This window comes from Phascolarctos cinereus, unplaced genomic scaffold, assembly GCF_003287225.1.
Source record: "Phascolarctos cinereus isolate Bilbo 61053 unplaced genomic scaffold, phaCin_HiC Scaffold_1;HRSCAF=81, whole genome shotgun sequence".
Taxonomy (NCBI): Eukaryota; Metazoa; Chordata; class Mammalia; order Diprotodontia; family Phascolarctidae; genus Phascolarctos; species Phascolarctos cinereus.
In genome coordinates, this window is record NW_027555514.1 from 276,264,785 (window position 1) to 276,286,561 (window position 21,777).

At 47.0% G+C, this 21,777-nt stretch overlaps 1 protein-coding gene across 1 annotated transcript in view; it reads left to right on the top strand.

Moving 5' to 3' along the window:
* Window positions 1-21,777, top strand: part of ABTB3 (ankyrin repeat and BTB domain containing 3) — a 325,861-nt gene that overhangs the window by 252,256 nt on the left and 51,828 nt on the right. Inside the window, 1 exon segment of the mRNA XM_020982442.2 lies at window positions 6,202-6,354. Coding sequence (XP_020838101.1) covers window positions 6,202-6,354 — 153 coding nt within the window.

A 21,777-nucleotide genomic window follows, 5' to 3' on the forward strand; every position in this document is an offset into this window, starting at 1 on the left:
TGACAGCTTCACTCAACAGATTTGGCCTCTGGTAGTCAACATGGTAGATGAAAAGAATACACAATGTGGAGTCAGGGTCAAAATACATAGGTTTACAGTTGGAAAGGTCATTAGAATCCAACTCCCTTGCTTTACAGATGAAACTGAATCAGAGAGAGGTAAAATGACTTGCCCAGGGTCACACAGCTAGTATCTTGAAGCAGAATTTGAACTCAGGTCTTCCTGAGTCAAAGTCCAGTACTTTAGCTACTATTCCATAGCGGCAGGAGAGACTGCCTATATTTGAGTCCTAACATTATTACTTTACTAACTGTGTGACTTTGGAAGCCTTGGTTTGCTTGGAGTCTTAGCTCTGGTTCCACCTTCTGCAGGAGTCCTCTCCTGGTCCTCCCAGCTGCCCCCAACCTACCTTGTATTCATTTTGTAAAAAAATGTAACCCCATTGGGTTAGAAATTGGACCTGAGATTTCAGTAGGAAGAAACTCTCAGATGAGGAAAGTCCGTCTGCCAAGGCAGAATTGGCCCTTCTCTGTACCTTCTAGTCATAGACCATTACCTGGGTCACCAAGGTTAAGTGACTTGCCCAGGGTCACAACAGCCAGCTGCATCTGAGGCAGGATGCTATAGAAGAGTGTCAGGCTTGAGGAAGGCAAGTTAAAGTGGGGTTAAAAATCCAACCTCAGATGGGATTAGTTGTGTGATCCTGGCCAAGTCACGACTTCTTGGCCTCAGTTTCCTTATCTGTAAAGTGCAGGAGTTAGACTCCATCACCTCTAAAGCTATGATCCTATAATCAACCCAACTCCTCCTGCTTCAGCTTGGCTGTAGGTCCACTCCACAATGAGACCTCTCATTTTGTACGTAGTGTGTACATACTTAGACATTTATCTGTTGTCTTTGCCATTAGAATGTAAGCTCTTTGAGTGGAGGGGTGATTCCATTTTATTTTTAGTAACCAGAGCTTAGCACAAAACCTGGTACTAGTAGGTGCTTAATAAATGCTTATGGCTTGAGTAATTGGTTGATTGCATGACAGACAGTCTTCCTGGATTCTGGAGCTGAAAGAATCTCCTCACTTTTATACCCTGCCTGCTTCCCCCTCCATCTCTTCCAAAAGGAAAAAAAAGGAAAGGAAATAAAAAGAAAAATTCTCTCTGTATGTGCGTGAATGGTTTTTTTTTTTTTCAAAAAAAAAGAGAATCAGTAAAGGATTTAATGAACTCGAAGATTCATTGAGGCAGAAGTGATAGAAATAATAAAGTGACATCAAAGGGAGAAGAGACAGCTTCTTATTCTGCAGAGAAGCTAGGACGATGCTGGAAACCAGGGGTTCAAAATTCCATGTCCAAGTAGTCAGCATCTGCCTTGGTAGAGGTGAACCTTGCTCTCACTGTCTGGTTTTTCTTTTCCCCTGGACTCATCAGACACGGGCTGTGTGATCCAAGCAGTGCAGGGGGGGGGCGGGGTTGTAGCCCAGCATTGGACATGAAAGGCAGATGCTGAGAGGGAGGGGCTGGGGGCAGGATCAGAGTGAGCTCTGTGTGTGTGTGTGAGGGGGGAGGGATAGAGGGAGTATTAGGGAAGGAAGGAAGGAAGGAAGGGGGGAGGGAGGGGAAGGAGAAGGAAGAACAGGAGGAGGAAGAGAAAGAGGAGAAGAAAACAGGAGAGAGAGCACTTAAAGAGGAAAGGATGGAGATCCTGAGGCTCAGGTAGCAATGAGATAGGTCTGCCTAAGGAAAGACAGGACCTAGAATCTAAACAGCACATCCTCTCTTCTCTTCCCCTCCCCCTCCCACCCACCTCCCCACAAGACAGATCATAAGTTACATGAGTTAAGTAAGAAGATTGCTAGACAGGTGAATGCAATGATGGGAATCTGGTATTCCCCTGTCAGCTGTCAAGGTGCTAGATTGGTCTCAGGACATGAGATAAAGCTTGTGTGTGTGTGTGTGTGTGTGTGTGTGTGTGTGTAGCCTGCAGGCACGTTTGGACAAGAGGCAGGCACGTCATTACACGAAAGGTGGAGACTTGAGTGCAGTCCTAGGTCCTGTTGACCTGAACCAGACAGACTCAATGCAGTTTCCAATCAATGGGTATTTATTGTGTGTGTGTGATGTCTTTGCGACAGGTGATAACTCCAGCCTGTGGTAATCTGTCTTTCCTGACTGTTGATATCTCTGCTGTATAAGCTGGCAGTGTATTCTCTGCTATTAAAGGCAGCCAGGTGTGGTGGGCTGAGGGACAGAGAGCAGTCAGTCTGGGCCATAATATGCAATGCAGTAGAATGATAATGTGGATTAGGTCAAAGTTGAGTGGAGCCTCAGAAAGGCAGGAGAGACATAGACAAGGGGAGGGGGTGGTATTCTCGGCTCTAGGAATAGCAGGAGGAGGGAGAACCACAGAATGCTTCAGCTGACATTGAGCAGGAAACCAGCCTACCTAACTGGAATAAAAGGTCAAGGTTTTCCTGCAAGATAAGGTGGGGTAGGTAAGACTGAGAGGAAGGGTTGACTGAGACCCAGAAAAATCAGGGCTAGGGACAAGAAAACATCCATGGCATTTGAGGTTTCTGGGTAATGATAATATGGACGTGGCAGGTTTGTAGCGGTAATTAATAATAATAACAATAACAATAACTAGCCTTTATATAGCACTTTAAGATTCTCAAAGGGCTTTACGTGTGTTAACTCGTTTGATCCTTGTAGTCCTGGGCGTAGGTGCTATTATTATCCCCATTTTATAGATGAGGAAACTGAGGTTGAGTCAGGTTAAGTGACTTGCCACAGCTAGTAAGAGCCTGAGTCTGGATTGGAACCTGGGTCTTCTGAACCCTGTCCACTCTCTCCACCACATCAGAGGAGGAAGTGGAACAGAAGCTCCTTGAGGGCAGGGCACTGTTCCATGGCAGTCTTGGGATCCCAACACCTTGCAGCTAGGACGATGTTAATGCATGGCTGTGGAATTGAATTGAATTGATCTGGCCAGCTTGGTTTAGGCCAGCAGCATGGACCCGAGCTTCAGGATGCTCTCAGTTCCGAGAAGTCCCACTAGGACACAGCCAACAAGTGGTCACACAGCCTCTTCTCATCCTCAGCACGTCTAAGTCTGCCTCTGTCACCTCCACGCGTTGCTCCTCGTTCCCCCCTCTGGGCTTGGATTCAATGGACTTCCTGTATTTGACCTAGGTTCAAATCCCAGCCCTAGAGTTCTTGGGCCTCAGTTTCCTCATCTGTAAAAAGAGGGGGTTGGTCTAAAAGACCTGTGATGTCCCTTCAGCTCCATACCTGCAATCCTCTGCCAAGGTCAGAGGGCCTTCCCTTCCCCAAGCACTGCAGAACCCAGCGGCTTCCTCATTCCTGGTCCTCCAGGCGCTCTGCCAGTCCTTCCTTCCCCTCTCTGCTGCCGACAGGGGCTTGGCCCTGAAGGAATTCAGTCGGTGCAGAATTGCCAAACTCTGACAGGTGCAGTTTAGCTTCCTCCTGGCCCTCCTGGCCTGCATCACAGGGCATCAGCATACAACAAGGGCTAGCCGGGGGCTGAGAAGAAATGAGACCTCTGGTCGCAGTCTCCCTTCCCTCCCTCTTGTTCCCTGGAGGCGGGGGGGGGGGGGGGGCTGCCCCCCACCTGGACTAGCACCAACTACGATGGGTCACATCAGCAAAGTCACTTTTTGTTCCTGCCTTGAGAAATTAGAAAGGAAAGGAGAAAAAGTCATGAAAGGAGAGATGAAAGGATGAATAAACTGGCTGGCACTTTGTTTGATAATGGCAATGTCTGCCAGGGTTGGGCCTGCTCTGGCCTTCTTAGAACATTGGCTTTTGAAGAGCCGCATTAGCTATTTAGCATGGCAAAGTGTGCTTCAGAGACCTGTGATTTATCAGCCTGGGTACTCCAGGGAGTACAGAGGAGCAGTACCTCAACTGCCCACCCCAAAGCAGAGCAGTGGTCCCCAGCATGGTACCTTTGGCCCAGACCAGGTGTTTCATCCATGTAAGAAACTCCCATTGTCCCAGTGCATGGTACAGTGAAAAAGGCATGGGGTTTGCAGTCCGGCGGCCTGAATCCACTTGCTGTCTTTGCAAGTCATAAAGTCACTTAACTTTTCTGGGCCTCAGTTTCCTCATCTGTAAAATGGAGATATTGGACCAGATGGCCTCCTAGCAGGGGTAGGGAACCTAGGTCCTTGAGTGCAGCCTTTTGACTGAGTCCAAGTTTTACAGAACAGATCCTTTTACTAAGGGGATTTGTTCTGTGAAGCTTGGATTCAGTCCAAGGGCTGCACTTGAGGACCTAGAGGGCCCCATGTGGCCTCGAGGCTGCAGGCTCCCCCCCCGCCCCGGTAGAGGTTCCCTCTAGCTCCAAATCTATGATTCTATTAAGATTTTGAGTGGTCCAAAACTTAGACCAAGTTAACCAGACTGACTGGCCTAAGACTCCAAGTTTTCCCGGACTCTGAGAGGTTAAGCCACATGTGTAGGGCTACACAGGCAGTAGTGACAGAGACAAGATCTGGACCCAGACCATTATGACCCTGAGGCTTTCTCTCTATCTGCTAATCCTCACTGCCTCCTTGTCATATGTCCATGACACATAAACACTGCCCTCATCCCCCCAAAAAACCCGTATGAGGCTAATATTTACCAGCCATTGACCTTGCATGTAAATTGAGGGGGTTGGACCCAAAGGGATCTTAGAAACCATGGAGTCCAGTATCTTCATTTTACAGATGAGGAAACTGAGGCCCAGGGAGGTAATATGATTCAGTGTCATAGGATTATAGAGCTCTAGCTAGACCTCAGAGCCCATCTTGTCTGACACCTTCATCTTAGGGGGGTTACCTGACCCAACCAAGGTCACAGAGGAAGAATGTGGCAGTGTTGGGATTTGAATCCAGGTCTTCCTATTTTAAACCCAGAGCACTCTCCATGGTACCAATAGAGAGACATAGATAGATAGATAGATAGATAGACAGACAGACAGACAGACAGACAGACAGATGGGTAGATAGACAGACATAGATAGACAGATGATAGATTGATAGATAGATAGATGGACAGACAGACATAGATAGATGATAGATTGATAGACAGACAGACAAATAGATACACAGACATAGATAGATAGATAGATAGATTGATAGACATAGATAGATAGATAGATAGATAGATAGATAGATAGATAGATAGATAGATAGATAGATGCTAGATAGATAGATAGACAGACAGATGGTAGATAGACCAACAGACATAGATAGACAGATGGATAGATTGATAGATAGACAGATGGATAGATAGATAGATAGATAGATAGATAGATAGATAGATAGATAGATAGATATACAGACAGACAGATGGGTAGATAGACAGACAGACATAGACAGATGGATAGATTGATAGACAGACAGACATAGATAGACAGATGGATAGATAGATAGATAGATAGATAGATAGATAGATAGATAGATAGATAGATAGATAGAATAGATGGATGGATGGGATAGACAGATGGACAGACAGATAGGTAGACAGACAGACAGACAAATAGATGAATAGACAGATGGATAGATGGATAGATACACACATACATGTGTATGAATTGTGTATGTGTGTGTATATGTCATAGAGATGATACTAGATGCTTTATCACCCACAAATTATGCCAACAAGCTGGTTAATCTGAGCTCAGAGAGCTCATGCAAGTAGGAGAAAGCAGGGAGATGGGCCCTGGGAAGGAATCGGAGCAAGGTGAAGAGAAGCTGATGGAATCAGTGGAGAGAGAAAGAGGAAACCTATTTGGCAGGGAGGGAGGGAGCCCCAAGGCCAGAGGCAAGCTGCCTGTGTTTCCAGGGAAAGGTATAAGGGCTGAGGAAGCAGCTGGGAAGCCAGTGAAGAGGCAGGAGGAGGGAGGGGAAGGAGTGGGCTCTGTCAGAGCTACACAAGGAAAAAGCTCTTTCCAGAATCAACAGCCTTCCCGATAGCCCGCATCTGTATTCTGCTCCCGTACCCGAGGCCCATGGGGACCTCAGGAAATGGAGCTTCAGGCCCCAAGGGAGCTGGGGGCTGAGAAGTGAGCCAGCCACCTGGCCCCTCAGCCACTGCTGCCCATCAGACTGCCTAGGGGACAGCTGCTGCTGGAGGGCCTTGGGTCCTGACTCAGAAATGCAGCATCTAATGGCCCATTTCCACCTCCTGTCCCTTGCAGGCCCTTCCTTGTGCTGCCCCCTCTGATGGAATGGATCCGGGTAGCTGTGGCTCACGCTAGTCACCGACGCAGCTTCTCCATGGACAGTGACGACGTCCGCCAGGCCGCCAGGCTCCTGCTGCCAGGCGTGGACTGTGAACCCCGACAGCTCAAGTAAGTCCTTGATATCTGAGGGCATGAGGAGGAAGGCAAGGGATGGGGTAAGGAGGAGAGAGCGACTAGTGATGGCACCCAGAAGCTGGCAGCCTCTGCCTGCTGCCTTCCTTGGCAAAAGCCAGGCACCGAAGAAGACAAGCCCACTCGGCCACGGCTCATCACTGGCTGCTCCGCTTCCTGACTGAGCCTGAGACTGGCTCCCCCATTATCTAACTGCATAAACGGTGTGTCAGGGCCACACAGCAGTCTTTCTACAAAGCCAGTTCTTGGGTCCAGTGTAGGGGAGCAGATTATTAATAATGAAGGGCATTTGAAGCTGGGAGTAATTATCTCTGCATTCACCACCCTCCAATATTCCGATTCTGTTTATAGGCATTCAAATCTTTTTCATCACCCCAACTGCCCATGAGGGTGCCTTAGACAACAGAAATGCACTCGCTCTGAAGCGAGTCTCTTTGGCTCCCCAAATATAAAGTAGAGAAGGAGAGGAATATTTAATGTGAATGTCTGTTTCTGGGCTGATGTCAATTTCTCTCCCTCTCTCTCTCTCTCTCCCTCCCTCCTTCCTCCCCCTCCTTCCCTCCCTCCCTCCTCTCTGTCTCTCTGTCTTTGACTCTGTCTCTCTGTCTTTCTGTCTCTGTCTCTCTCTGTCTCTGTCTGTCTCTCACTTTCTCTGTGTGTCTCTCTCTCCCTCCCTCCTCTCTCTGTCTCTCTCTGTCTCTGTCTGTCTGTCTCTGTCTCTCTCTGTCTCTGTCTATCTGTCTCTCTTTCTCTGAGTGTGTCTCTCCCTCCCTCCTCTCTCTGTGTCTCTCTGTCTCTTTCTCTCTCTGCACCCCCTTCTTACAATTGTCCAACAATGCCCTTAGAGAAGAGATGTTCAGCCTATAGGCTGAATGTGCCAGACCCCTGCCTTCTGGAATGCAAATGATGGGGGGCACATCCCCCAGGGCATGTCTGATCAGCCCGAGGTTTGTTCCTGAGGACATTAGCCAAGACTCTTAGGCTTTGACAATAGCAATCTGTCAACAGGGGAATTATTCACAGACTCCACTCGCAGTCCTCTGTCCTTTGGGTCTGCCACAGAGACTCCCTGGCATTCGAATGAGAGCTCATTTGTCCTCAGGTGACGGATGCTTGGTCTCTGAGCCCAAAGCTCTGAAAACCATGTTTGGCAGGAGTCATTTCTCATTTTAACGCAGTGGAGGGGGAAGAGTGCAGTGGAAAGAAGCTGAATTTGGAGCCTTAGAAGCTGGGTCCAAATCCTAACCCACGGTGACTCTGGGGCGGCCCTTTCAACTCTCTGGGACTCAGTTTCCTCATTTGTAAAAGGAGGGATCTAGACTAGATGGCGTCTGAGGTCCTTCCAGCTCCAATGTAGGAGTCTGTCTGTGGTCCTGTGAAAGAGGTGAAGGGCTAATCATTACAGTTACTTACATTGGTTTGACAATTGAAGGGTGACAAGGCATTTTCCCCGTAACGATTTTTGAGATAGGCAGAATACATCTTACTCTTATTTTATAGGTAAGGAATTAATTTGCAGAGCTCTTCTTAAATTTGAGCCACGTGCCAACCCTATGTGATACATACTGCTATCATTCCTATTTTCCAGATGAGAAAACTGAGCCCCAGTGAGTAAGTGGCTTACCCAGGGTTACACAGTTACGAAGTGTCATGGGTGGGATAGGAGCCTCTAATAATGCATATCTCACTGCCTCTGACCCATTCTAGTTAGCTCTGAATGTCAAAAATCTTTTCTTTATTTAGGTAAGCTTCTACCCATTGTTAGAACTAGGATTCTGCCCTCTAGGGCTGACTTAGCTGACTCTGGGCCACTTTCAGGTCAGGGTTATATGTAATACAAATGTCAGATGTAGATTTTGAGCTGAATAACAGTAATCATTGGCATTCCTATAGCACTTTAAAGTCTGCAATGCCTTATGTATCTCATTGCAGCCCAGGGAGGTGGGTGCTGTGCTATTGTTATCTCCATTTTATAAATGAGGAAAGTGAGGCCCAGAAATGTGTCACTGGGTCCAAGATCACCCAGACAGTAAATGTCAGAGGCTAGATTTGAACCTGGATCTTCTGGCTCCAAAGTCACCATACCTAGCAAGTCACCAAGGTTGTGGACCAGTGGGCTCCCACCCTGTCCCCCTTAAGCTCTGAGCCCAGAGTGAAGGTGTCCTTATGTTGTTGCCTGGACGTTTCCCCATGCAGGAAGCATCCTCGACCCCACCTTCAGTGTGCCCCTTCTTCTCCACACCCCCATCACGGGACCCTCCCCCACCTGAAGGTTTGAGGCTCCTCACTGCAGAAAATTGGGAAGGGGGAGGGGGAGGAGAGGAGAGGAGTGACATTGATTTTTCCTATGACCAGGGAAGCCTCATTCTCCTTTCTGGGCCAAGTTTTTCTTATCTGCAAAATTGGAGGTGGGGAGATGACAAGATTGTTATCCCTGGATCTTTATTATCCCTCTTATCCTGAGATACCCCAACAGGCCTGCTGGCTTTTTCTCTCACCTACAACATTCCATCTCCCTGGCCCCCTTGCCTGGAATGTTCTAACCTATCTCTCTACCTCCTAAAATCCCCAGCTTTCTTCAGAGCTGAAGTTAAATGCCTCCCACCACTCAAGACCTTTCCTGATCTTCTGCCCCTGATACTAATGACACTCTCTCCCACTTCAAAAAAAAAATTTACTTTCTATTTATAGTATTAGGGATTTTGTTAATATTAGGAACTCCCAGGTAAGGACACTCACTCTACCAGTGCAGGTTGGCGCCCTCTCTGAACCTTACTCTGCACTATACCATGGTGGCCACATTGTGTCTATTTTGTATTTAATTATCATAACAATTATACATATTGTATTTCTCTGATAGAATGTAAAGTCCCTGAAGGCCGAGACTATTTTGTCTCTATGTATTATTGGGGGCAGCTAGGGGGTGCCATAGTGCATAGAGCGCCAGGCGTGAAGTCAGGAAGACCTGAGTTCAAATGTGACCTCAGACATTTCATAGCTGTGTGACTCTGGACAAGTCACTTAATCCTCTTTGCCTCAGTTTCTTCATCTGTAAAATGAGCTGAAGAAGGAAATGTCAAACCAGTATCTTTGCCAAGAAAACCCCAGATGGGGTCATGAAGAGTTGGACACAACTGAAATGACTCAACAAAATTGATAGTCAATTAGTTAATAAACATTTTTAAACACCTACTGTATGCCAGTCACTATGCTAAGCTCTGGAGTTACAAGAAAGGCCAAAGATTGTCCCCTGCCCTTGAGGGGCACACAATATAAGGGGACACAGCATTGGCCACTAGGGGGCTGCACAGTAGATGGAGCACTGAACGTGAGTTCTAATCTAGATTCAGATTCTTACTAGCTGTATGGCCCTGAGCAAGTCACTTAACCTCTGCCTGCCTTAGTTTTCTTATCTTAAAAATGGACATAATAATAACACATACCTCCCAGGGTGGTTGTGAGGATCAAATAAGATAATATTTGTGAAGTGCTTTGCAAACCTTAAAGTGCTATGTAAATGCTAGCCATTATTATCCCTAGTACCTTGCATAGCACCTGGAGCCTAGGAGATGTTTAATAAGTACAGGTGCTGGGGCAGCTAGGTGGTGCAATGGATAGAGCACCGACCCTGAAGTCAAGAGGACCTGAGTTCAAATCCAGCCTCAGACCAAACATGTGACACTTACTAGCTGTGTGACCCTGGCCAAGTCACTTAACCCCAATTGCCTTAAAAAAAAAGTACAGGTGCTTAAATGCTTGCTGAATGAATGAATGAATGAATGAGCGAACAAATGATCCTTGGTATATTTAAAAAAAAAAAGAGTCCTGGCCTTGCTAGAGTTCTTCAATCAAAGAGTGGGAGACTATTTGTCAGACTGCCTTTAGAATCAGAAGTTGTTCATTCCTTTCAGATGTTCTGTCTCTCCATGACCCCATTTGGGGTTTTCTTGGCAAAGATACTGGAGCGGTTTGCCAGCTCATTTTACAACTGAGGCAATTAGGGGTTAAGTGACTTGTCCAGGGTCACACAGCTAGGTCTGAGGCCAGATTTGAACTTGGGAAGATGAGTCTTCCTGACTCCAGTTCCAGCATTCTACGCACTATGGCGCCACCTAGGTGACCCTTAGAGTCAAAAGCCATGGGTTCAAATCCCACCTCTGCTACATACCGTCTGGTTTTGGTGGCCTCCAAGGTCACTTCCAGCTCTGATTCCGTGATCTTATGGGCAGCTGCTGTCAAACTCCCCAGCTGCCGGGCTCTTCACAGGGTGTGGCATCTTTGTGGGACAGGTAGGTTGTCTGGACTCACTCTTCAGTGGGTAGTTACATTGACCAGCTCTACTGCACTCTCTTTAGCTAGAATGTTCCAGGGCTCTTTTCAAGAACCTGTAGCCTGTGACTGGCAGAAGCCTCTCTTCTGCCTCCCTCAGAACCTCGGATCAGAAGTTTGTCATCTCCAGGCAGGGAATGAGAGAAGTCTAGACTCTTCTTTTTGACAAGCTTTCTTGGCAGAGCAAGCTCCCCCAAGGAAAGACCCTCCTTTACTCGTGGTGATCAGCCCTGACTCAGCCAGGTTCACTTCCCAGACTCCCAGTGGGGTCTTATGAAGATGAGAGGCTAGAGACAAAGGTTTGAGTCCAGTGTGTGCCAGAGGGGCAAGTCCATTATCTCGCTGGTCTTTGCACGTGCCCAACCCACACCCGATCCCTGAATGCAATAGAGCTGTTCAGACCTCAGCCTCTTTCTAAGATGTAGAAAGTTTCTTTCATAACTTTTATACTTCAAAGATGGTTTTTGCCCCCCTCCTACCTTCAGCTTTGCTAAGTCTCAGCTGGACAGACAGACCAATACATTATGACCCTCCCTCTCTGAACCTCAGTTTCTTCATCTGTGTAATGAAGACATTGAACTTCAAGGTCATTTCAAGCTTGTCCGTGACTCTCGGTGCCTCAGAATCCTACTCTATAAAATCGGGGGGTTGCACTTAGTTTCTAAGGACCCTTCCAGTTCTCAATACTATGATCCTTGCCTGCTTTCTGTACAGACTTTTGATCCACAGGAAAAGAGTGACCTGAAAATGGCCCACACCTCCTGCTGTGGCCCTGGCAAGTGGGAGTGTAGGCCGGCCCCGTCCATGGGCTGACCTCTTTCTTCTTTTAATAAATGGCTCTCACCAAGTGCCTTCGCACTGTGGCACTCCACGAAGGGGACTTTGAAATTGGTGTTTGACCCCGGAGAGTCGATGGGTTATTAGCTTGTGTAATTACCCACCAGCTGCCAGCCCTCCGGGGGGAGGGGGGGGCAGGGGCACAAAGTGGAACACGGGCAGGAATGAAGGCAGACTTCTCGGAGGGGCCTGCCCAGGGTGACCTTGGTCAGCTGCCGCCTCTCTGTTTCTGCTTTTCTCAGCTTCAAGAAGACCTCATGGAGAGGGTGCGAGTTTGTTCCCAAAGGGGATAATTGGTTGCAGCTGCAGAATCTCAGCTGATTAGGCGGCCTTATTGATCTTTGATAAAAATATCAAAAACCCAAATCTGCTCACTCAGAATCCCTTTTCTGGTGCCTTCTATTTGAAATGAAACCATGTCCTGTGAAGCAACCACCCTTGGAAGAAGACGGAATGTTTACTTTGAAGGAGAGAAGATGGGGGGCAGGGGGTTACAATATCACTGGCTATGCAGAGGACCTGAGTTCAAAACCTGCCTCTTCTATGTTGTATGTACCTAGCTGTTTGTAGAAGGCAAGCTCCTTGAGGGCAAGGCTTTCTTTGAAGCCCCAGAGCTTAGCACAATGCCTGGCATATCATACATACTAAATAAACGTTTGATTGATAACTGATTGATGACAAGTGTGACCTTGGGTAGGTCACTTCCCTGGGCCTCAGTTTTCTCATCTGTAAAATGAGGGGGTTGCAATGGATGATCTCTTACACCCTTCCAGCTCTAGACCTCATGTGCAAAATTAGGTGGGGGGGCACTAGATGTTCTCATGAATCTCTTCCATTGTTAAATCTATGATCTAATGAACTCCATCTGGGACTCAGTTTACTCATCTGTAAAATAAGGGAAGGGTGAATTATATGGCCCCTGAAGTCCCTTGAAATCTATCACCCTATGAACCTCTCTGAGTCTCAGTTTCCTTATCTTTAAAATGAGATAAGTTGACCAGAAGACCCTTTTGTTCAGTCATTTTCAGTCATGTTCAATTCTTCATGACCCCATTTGGGGTTTTCTTGGCAAAGATACTGGAAGGGTTTGCCATTTCCTTCTCCAGCACATTTTACAGATGAGGAAACTGAGGCAAACAGCATTAAGGGACTTGCCCAGGGTCACATAGCTAGTTAGTTCTGAGGCTGGATTTGAACTCAGGAAGATGAGTCTTCCTTACTCCGGTCCCAACACTCTATGCGCTGTGGTGGCACCTAGCTGCCTATCTTTGAAGACCTTACCATTGCTAAACCTTTGACTCTATGATCCTCCCGGGGCCTTTGGTTTCCTAATCTGTAAAATGGGAGGAGTAAGTTAGATTCCAGCTCTAAATCTATGGCCATGGTCCCCATCTCTACAACTGATCCATTCTGTGACCCTCATGTTAATAATAGCTGACATTTCTTTAGTCAATCAATCAACTAGCATTTATTAAGCACCTACTCTGTACCAGGCACTGGGGTTAGAAAGAAAACAGGAGACAATCCCTGCCTTCAATGAGTTCCCAGTTCACAAACCCCGTAGCAGCCCTGGGGTAAGCAGTGCAGATGTTACTGTTGTCATTTTAATGATAAGGAAATCGAGACCCAGAAAAGTAGCAGAACCTAGATTTGAGCCCCAACTTTCTAGAGGTCAGGGATCGAGGGCTGAACTTGAAGCCAGGGTGCCCTGGGTTCAGATCACAGCTTTGTCGCTTACTAGACTCTCTAAGCCTCAGTTTCTCCATCTGTAAAAATAAAAGTGTTGGACTTGGGTTGGTCCCTTTCAGCTCAAAAATCTGTGAAACTAAGTATCCATCACTGTCTCCCCTATTTCCCTTCTCTGGATCTGTTTGATGGTCTGCTCAATGAGGCAGGATTTAATGATTTTGAAAGCCCCTTCCGGTCACGTTGGCCTTTGGGAGAGTGTCTGCCCCTCTCTCGGGACCTGAGTTTTCTCATCTATAAAATGAGTAACTCACTGGACTCAGTGATCTCTCCTGTCCTCTACTGCTCTACATTTTAGGATTTAATGCAAGGTGCCAGGCTACAGATGGCAGACACTGCCAGCCACTTCTCCAGCGGCATTCAGATTTCCAGTCTGTGCCAAGCAAAGCCAAGAATAGGCATCTACCAGATCAGACTCAGTAACACACTACTTCAGCGGCATCCTCAAAACTCATCAGCCTCTACTTTCCCAAAAGGAGAAGTAAATTCACAGGCAGATTCTGGGAGCAGGAGGAAGGTATAGCGCAGTGCCTGGCACATAGTAGGTGCTTAATAAATGTTTATTGGTTGATTAATACTTGCTGATTGACTGTAGGGCTAATGGGCTCTCCTCAACCATAGCCACCAATCAGATATTCATGAAGAGTCTACTGTGTGCCCGGCTCCGTGACTGAATTTGGTTAGATTCAACAGGCCCTTATTAATCCCTGCTATTATGAGAAGCACAGAAGGAGGTGCTAGGGATACAGAGTCAAACCCCAAACTGGCCTTGCCCCATACGAGTTTATATTCTGGAATCCAACATTTAAAGAGATTAATGTGATAATATTGTATTATGGTATATTATATAACATAATGTAATGTAATGCAATATAATGCAATGTAACATAACATAATTTGAAAGGGGGGAGAGCATGATGTAGGGGCCACCCAGCCTCTTCTACTCCCCTCAAGCCATAGGAGAACTGAACTGTGACCTCAGAACCGCCCTGGGCTCTCCTGGACCAACAGTGAGCTTACCTTGCCTGGCTCCAGGTCTCCACAGCTCTTCCAGCCACCTTCTTCACATCAGGCTGCCACCCGCGCCAGCTTCTCACCTAATCTTCTACCTCCCCTTTGTGTGTTGACTTCTCTCTTTAGAGAGTAAACCCTTTGAGGGCAGGTGCTGTCTTACTTTCTCACTTTTGTCTCCGTAGCATTTAGCACAGGCAGCTAGATGGCTTAATGCGTAGAGCACAAGGCCTGGAGTCAGGAAGAACTGAGTTCTAGCTGTGTGACCCCGGGCAAGTCACATACCCTTAGCCTTAATTCGCTGGAGGAGGAAATGGCAAACCACTCCAGTGTCTCTGCCAAGAAAACCCCACGGACAGTATTGCTGTGCTAAGGTCCACGGGGTCACAAAGAGTCAGACATGACTGAGCAAGTTCTATTTCTCTTAACATAGTGAATACTGGAACCAGAATTTGAATCCAGGTCCTAGATGCCTGTCTGTGGTTTTTTCCATTGCATATACTCCTTCTTGGTGTGCATGCTGTATCACCAGTCTCCTGTAAGCTCCATGAAGGCAGGGGCAATGCCTGCGTTCATCCTTGCATGCCTCTGGCCCAGTTCCATTGCAGGTACCCTCCACAACAGAAGGAATCAATCAATAAACATGTATTGAGGACCTACTATGTGCCAGGCACTGTGCTAAGCACTGGGGATACAAAAAGAAGCAAAAAACAGCCCCTGCCCTCAAGGAGCTTACAATCAACCTGTGATGCTAAAAGCAACAATCCTTTTTATTTGGGTACATTTTTCCTCCTTTAATGGAAGGCCTTTGCTTTTGACACCTCTGTGTGTGAGGAACAGGGCAAAGGGAAAGGGAGGAAGGGTATACATGAGTGATTGACCCTTGAGAGACAAGAATGCAACCACATGGGACTTGGAGTCAGGAAGAACTGAGTTCAAATCCTACCTACTTATGATGCTTACCACCATGTGTGTCTGTATATGTGCGAGAATGAGAGACACAGAGAGAAGGATAGTTTTGGTTTGGGTTTTTTTTTTTTGTATGTTTGTTTTTGGTTAGACAATGGGGTTAAGTGACTTGCCCAGGGTCATACAGCTAGTAAGTATTATGTGTCTGAGGTCGGATTTGAACTCAGGTCCTCCTGAATGCAGGGCCGGTGCTCTATCCACTGCACCACCTAGCTGCCCCCGACACAGAGAGAAGGAATCCAAAAGAGACAGAGAGAGTCACTTAAACCCCTGGGCTTCAGTTTCCTTACCTATAAAATGAAGGGGTTTGATTCAGGGATCTGAGGCCCAGAGAGGTTGTGACTTGCCCAAGGTCACTTGGCAATAAGTAGTAATCTAGGACTTGAAATCCACGTCCTCTGACTCCCAGTCTGGTCTTCTTTTTCCCTGGGAGGAGAGTTGATGATCTGGGAGCCCATTTCTGCCACCCCTTCCCCCTGCACCCAGCATTAACACAAACTTCCTTCATTCTATGCATTAGTCATGCAGCAAGTATTTCCAAAGTACCTACTATGTAGCAGGCATTGTCTCAGTGCCAAAGACAGCCAATTCAGCCATCGAATCCTTGTCCTTGTCTTTGCCCAGATCTGGATGCACCCTCAGCACCTGTGGACAATTCAGTCCTTCCCCTTTACTTCAGAAGGTCAACTCCTAAGGCTGAATGTCCCCAGGCACATTACGTGGGATGACTTCAAACCTCCCAAGAGCAGCCAGCAAATAGAAAAACAGCTCCCTCTTGGCCTGCTGGCTGTCCCCTTGAGTGTCCTTGTCCTTCTCCAGATTTGGATAAAAACCACAGCACCCCGTGGACAGCCCAGTCTGGGCAGCCTCCATAGAGATGTGGGTCCCTTGCCCTCCCAACATCTATTAACTGGGTTCTGCCAGCCTGGCAGTAACCTGGTGTCCCCTCACCCTCCCCTTCTTCCCCCACCACCAGGGTGCGGGTACACTGGCACCTTCTGGATAACCTAGAAACTCTCCTCTCTTCCCCGTGTTCCTCTCTCCTTCCCCAAGCTACTTTACCTAAAAGTGTCAGGGGGCCTTGGAAGGGACTGAGATCCCAGGGCATCTTTAATCACCATCTTTGCAAACATTTTGCACCCTTCCCCTCCAGAGTGTGAAAAGCGCATCGCAAGCACATTCTTGACTTAAAACCATTCAACCGACCTGTGTCTTCAGTGACATCTTGACCCACTTTCAAATGAGGGCTCAGGTCTAGCACCAACAATTCCATTTAATTTAACAGCATTTATGGAGTGGCTGTTATGTGCTGGGTTGGGCATTGGTCATACAAAGATAAAACTGAAACTACCTCTGTCTTCAAGGAAATTATATTCTACCTAGGTCTACATTCATTCCATCCCTGCCCTCAGCTTCCATTTGACTGAATGAAAACAAAGCTGGGAGAGATCTCAGAGGCCATCTCCAACCCCCTTATTTTACAGATAAGGAAACTGAGAGGCACTGGGAAGTTTTAGTAGCCTGCCCAAGGTCGCATGGGGAGTCGATGTCAGAGATGGGATTTCAGTCAAGCTCCTCAGATTCCTGAGGCAGAGTTCTTTCTATTACACCCCAGATCAGTAAATACAAAGCATATACAAAGTAAATTCAATTCCAAAGGAAAACTAATAATGGGGGAATCAGGAAGACTTGTGTAGAGGGTAGCACTTGAGGAGAGAGGGCATTCTAAGCTTGGAGCACAGCCTGGGCAAAAGTACTGAGGCAGGAGATGATGGAATGTTATGGGGAAATAGACCAGCTCAGCTGGAGAATAAAGAGTGTGTGGGAGAAATGGAAAGATGGACTAGAAAGTGATATTGGGGCTAAATTGTGAAGGACTTTAAGTGATAAACAGTGGCATTTGTTTCTAATCTCTACAGGGACATACCACCTCCTCCTTCAAGATTCCAAGGGCAATCCTGGGAGGTTGGGAGACTCTCTTTCTAATATTTTTGCCCATTGTGTTCTCCTAAATATTCTTTGACCACTTAGCAACTCCCCAATATCAGGTAACCAGTTGATCTCTTCTCAGCATCAGTTTGACCAGCTAAAATCAAATAGTTTTTACAAAGGGTTATTTACCGAGAAAGTAGAGTCAGGACTAAAGTATGAAAATGTACCCTTCAATCCTCCCTGGAAAGAATACATACAATAGAGGCAGAAACAGAGGAAGCGCCATGGATTCATAGCCATGTGGCTGCCAGGTGGGGAGAGTAGGCTTCTGGCCGCTACCATCGTGACTACTTCTTCTCCCCCAACCCAAAGGCATAAAGTATTTCTTCTTCACCAGGAAGAAGGAGAGTTTTCATCTGTTCAAGCTTTTGTATGCACGCTCAGTTTTATTTCAGAAGCCAATTTAAAAGACTTTTTGTTTGTCACCATGCAGGATACAGACAGAAACAGAATACCTGCACGCTCCAAGCTAAGGAGAGGAAAGGCTTCTTCTCCATCGTTCCTCTCTAATGTTTCTGGAAGCGGACTCATTGAGTTTGCATGTGAGAGAAAAGTGTGCATACTCTAAGGGCTGGGCTCTCATTGGCCAGACTCCCCACTCAATCATTTCTCTCAATCCTGTGTCCCAAGTTAAAAATGTGCCATTCTCAGCAAATCAGCTGTAGTACCTTTTAAACTCCCTGTCCGTATTCCCAAACCTAAGCAGTTTGCTGGGGTCCCAGGGAGACACAAGTATCGCTCTCTCACTCGCTTCCCCACTCACTTAGGGGAAAAGGCTCAAGACAGCCAATTTGGCACAGTCCCATAAATGCAAGATGCTGTCACCATCGTCCTCAAATACAGAGTCCCTGGTGATATAAGGGTTAAATTTTCCCTGGTTTCTGGTCTAGACACAAGGTGGCTGATGAAAAGATGGCAGAGAAGTGATGATAGCTCAGCCCATGGGAGGAGCTGATAAAAATCAGATCTCTAGAGCTGTAGGGGGGGAGAGTCAGAGAGACGAGAAGAATGTTTAATGGCCAGGAGGCAGCCCATAGCTGCTTGTTACTCCCCAGCCCAGTCTAGGACAGGTAAAGATGGAGCCTTCATGCTGGCGTTAGAGGCATCTGGGTGGAAATGAGCTCCTGGGTGGGGTGAGAAGGAACACTGTGGACAGAAGTAGCATTGTCTGGAATGAGTCAGTGCTTCAGGAGGAGGAAGGTGTGAGAGAAGAGGAGGTGAGAGAATGTCTGGGAAGCTTAAAGACCAGACACTTGTGTGGGAGACTGAGCATGGACAAGAAAGGCTTGGTTCCTAGGTAAATGGGGAAGACCGTGTGAAAAACAGAGCAGCCATTGAGTGTAGTTTATGAGAATCAGTGGTGTGCAGGAAGGAGCACAGCACAGGGGGAGGGCATAGAAGGGGGAGGATTCAAATTCTGCTTCTGCCACATCCTGCTTATATGGCAATGGTGACAATGATGACGGTGATGAAAATGGGGAAGTTGGACTGATGAAAATCTATGATCCTAAGTCACTTTATCACTCTGGGCCTCAGTTTCCTCCTCTATAAAATGAGGGGGTTGGATCATTTGACCTCAAATGCCTTCCAGTTCTAATGATTCTCAGCCATTGCCTTTGGACCTCAGTTTCCTCCTCTTTAAGATGAGGGTATTGACTTAGGTAACCTCAAAGGTCTCTTCCAGCCCTAAACTAACGACCCTATGAAGGTCTGAAAACTCAGCATACAGGAAGGCTGAGAGACTCAATGCATATGGCGGCTGGGACCAGCAACCATAATGAACACAAGGAATATCAGTGTGAGAGTGAGATGGCGGCTGGGTTGGGCTGTATTAGATCATTTTTTTTTTGTTTTTGGCAATTGGGGTTAAGTGACTTGCCCAGGATCACACAGCTAGTAAGTATCAAGTGTTTGGTCTGAGGCTGGATTTGAACTCAGTTCCTCCTCACTTCAGGGCCGGTGCTCTATCCACTGCACCACCTAGCTGCCCCTGGATCATAATTTCTTCCTGGATACAGCTCTTGCAGTATTTGGGAGCCCTGGGAAGTGGTCAGCAGGCAGTTTTTATCATATCTCATCGGTCTGAATGGGCATTTTTCTGTAGTCTCTGCAAGAGAAAATAGATTCTGTCCAGAAGGGAGTGCAGTACAAATCAACCCAGGGCTTAGGGCCTGAGTGAGTTTAAATGGGATCATGTCCCCTTCTGGCTGGAAATCCTGCAAAGCTCACAGCTCCAGGCTGGATAATCATCCATCAAAAGTGAACGGTCAGTCCTGGAAGGCTCCTTGGAGGAGGTGCATCAGAAGCAGCTTCTCAGAGGAGGGAAAACTATGGACTCTATGCACAAGAGAAGGAGGAAGGGAATTTCAGGTAATATGAATAATGTACTCAGGAAGAAAGTGGTACGTGGGCTTGGTAAGAAGGTTACCTGCCCAGAAGTGAGGGGAATGAGCCAGGTGTGATGGAGCTGGCAGGCCCCTCCAGTGGGGTCACAAAGAATCAGCCATTGGGAGGCATCTAGGTGTAGTGGGAGTGGTGGTGGTGGATTGGGGTGGATTTCAGCCTACTTTGGTCACCTCCTCTCTGTCACTTTTTCCTGCCTCCCCCTTAGTGTCATGGAAAGACTTTGGCACCAGAGGCCTTGAGGTCAAATCCCAGTGCTGCCATTTTCTAGGTCACTGGACCTTGGTTTTCTCATCTGTCAAATTAGGTTACACTAGATGACTTCTAGGGGCCCCTTCCAGCTCTAAGTTAATGGACTTAGGACTGTCTATGCTGTGCCTCAGTTTCCTTATATGTGTAAAATGAGATTATTGTTTAGTTGTGTCCAACTCTGTGATGCCATTTGGATTTTTTTTTTGGCAGAGATACTGGAGTGGTTTGCCATTCCTTCTCCAATTCATTTGACAGATGAGGAAACTGGGGCAAATAGGGTGAAGTGGCTTGCCCAGGGTCACACAGCTATGAAATGTCTGAGACCATATTTGAACCGATAAAGATTAGTCTTCATGACTGCAGGCTGGCAGTCTATCCACTGAGGCACCTGGCTGCCCTTTGCAGACTTTAGAGCACTCTATAAAGATCAGGTTTTTGCAATCATAATTATGCTCTTCTAGCAAGATTCTAGCCAGTCTCTCATTCTTAAGGCAGCTAGGTGGTGCAATGGTTAGAGCGCTGTGCTTGGAGGCAGGAAGACCTAAATTCAAATCCAGCCTTAGACAGTTATTAGCTTTGTGACCCTGGGACATGTTTCTTAACCTGTATCTGCTTCAGTTTCCTCATATCCCCTAGGAATTGGGGATATTAAGAGCAATTACTTCCCAGGATTGTTCTGGGAATAAAATGAGATAATATTTGTAAAGAGATTTGCCAACCTTAAAGCATGGTGTAAATGCTAGCTATCTTGGGGAGCTAACAGATGAATTGCTGGTTTTCTCTTCCCCTTATGTCTCCTGAGGAGTCATGCAACTTTTCAAAGAAGAATGGTGGATTCTTGGGTCTTAATTTGCCCAGCTGATGGATTCCAGGTGTGTCCATCCAGGAGCCTGTGAAACCAAAGCCGCAGGGCAGGATGAGCAGACGAGTGGGCTCCCCCAAGTCCCTACCTCCATCACGTTCTGCCGCGTCCGATGGGCACGCTTGGACTGTGAACACACCGAGATCACGTTTTCCTGCTTCTGATTTTTAATCATCAAAGACACCGCTAGACCTTTGTAAATCTTGCCCAGTTATTTGCTGTCCAGAGCATCTTGTCAGCTTTTGCATCTGCCACCTTGGGCTTGGCCCGGATCCTGGAGCTGGGCAGTGAGGAATTCACCAGACTGAGGGTGGGTGTAGGCGGGGAAGGGAGAGAAAAAGCTGTGAGGCCAATGGCCCTTTGAAAACTCCAGCCGTCACGTGTTTCCTTGGCCTTGTTAGGAAGAGACCAGTTAAAAGGGGACTGACAGGAGAAAGGGTTGGGTTGGGTTTTTCCCTCTCCTGACATTCTTGGCACAGGTTCAGTGGTGTGGGGTTTTTTTTTTTTTAAGTAAGAGGGAGAATAGAAAGGCTGAAAAGGGGGTTTCATCAGATAGGACATAATGAGATGCCCAGGAGGAAAACATCTGGTATAGAGGTATCAGAGAAACCTCTCAGTTGTATATGTGTGTTTGCCTAGGGCTCCTGGAGACCATGGGATCGTGACTTCAGACCTGGAAAGTATTTAAAGAGTCAATTCCAATGCTCCCGTTTAAAAGAAAAGGAAAATGAGGTCCTAAGATCAGGGAATCTGAGCTGGAAGGGACCCTGGAGTCCATATAGACTGTGAGGTCCTTGCCTCTTTCGGCATCCCCCAAGCTTAGTACAGTGCCTGGCACATAGTAGGGATAATTAAATGTTTGTTGACTGACTGACTGATATGATCCAACTGTGCTAGAAACCTAGGTCCAGCGAGAATCATATATTGAGAGTCAGAGGTCATGGGATCATAGATTGAAAGATGAAAGAAACCTCAGAGGCCCATCTGGTCCAGCCCAC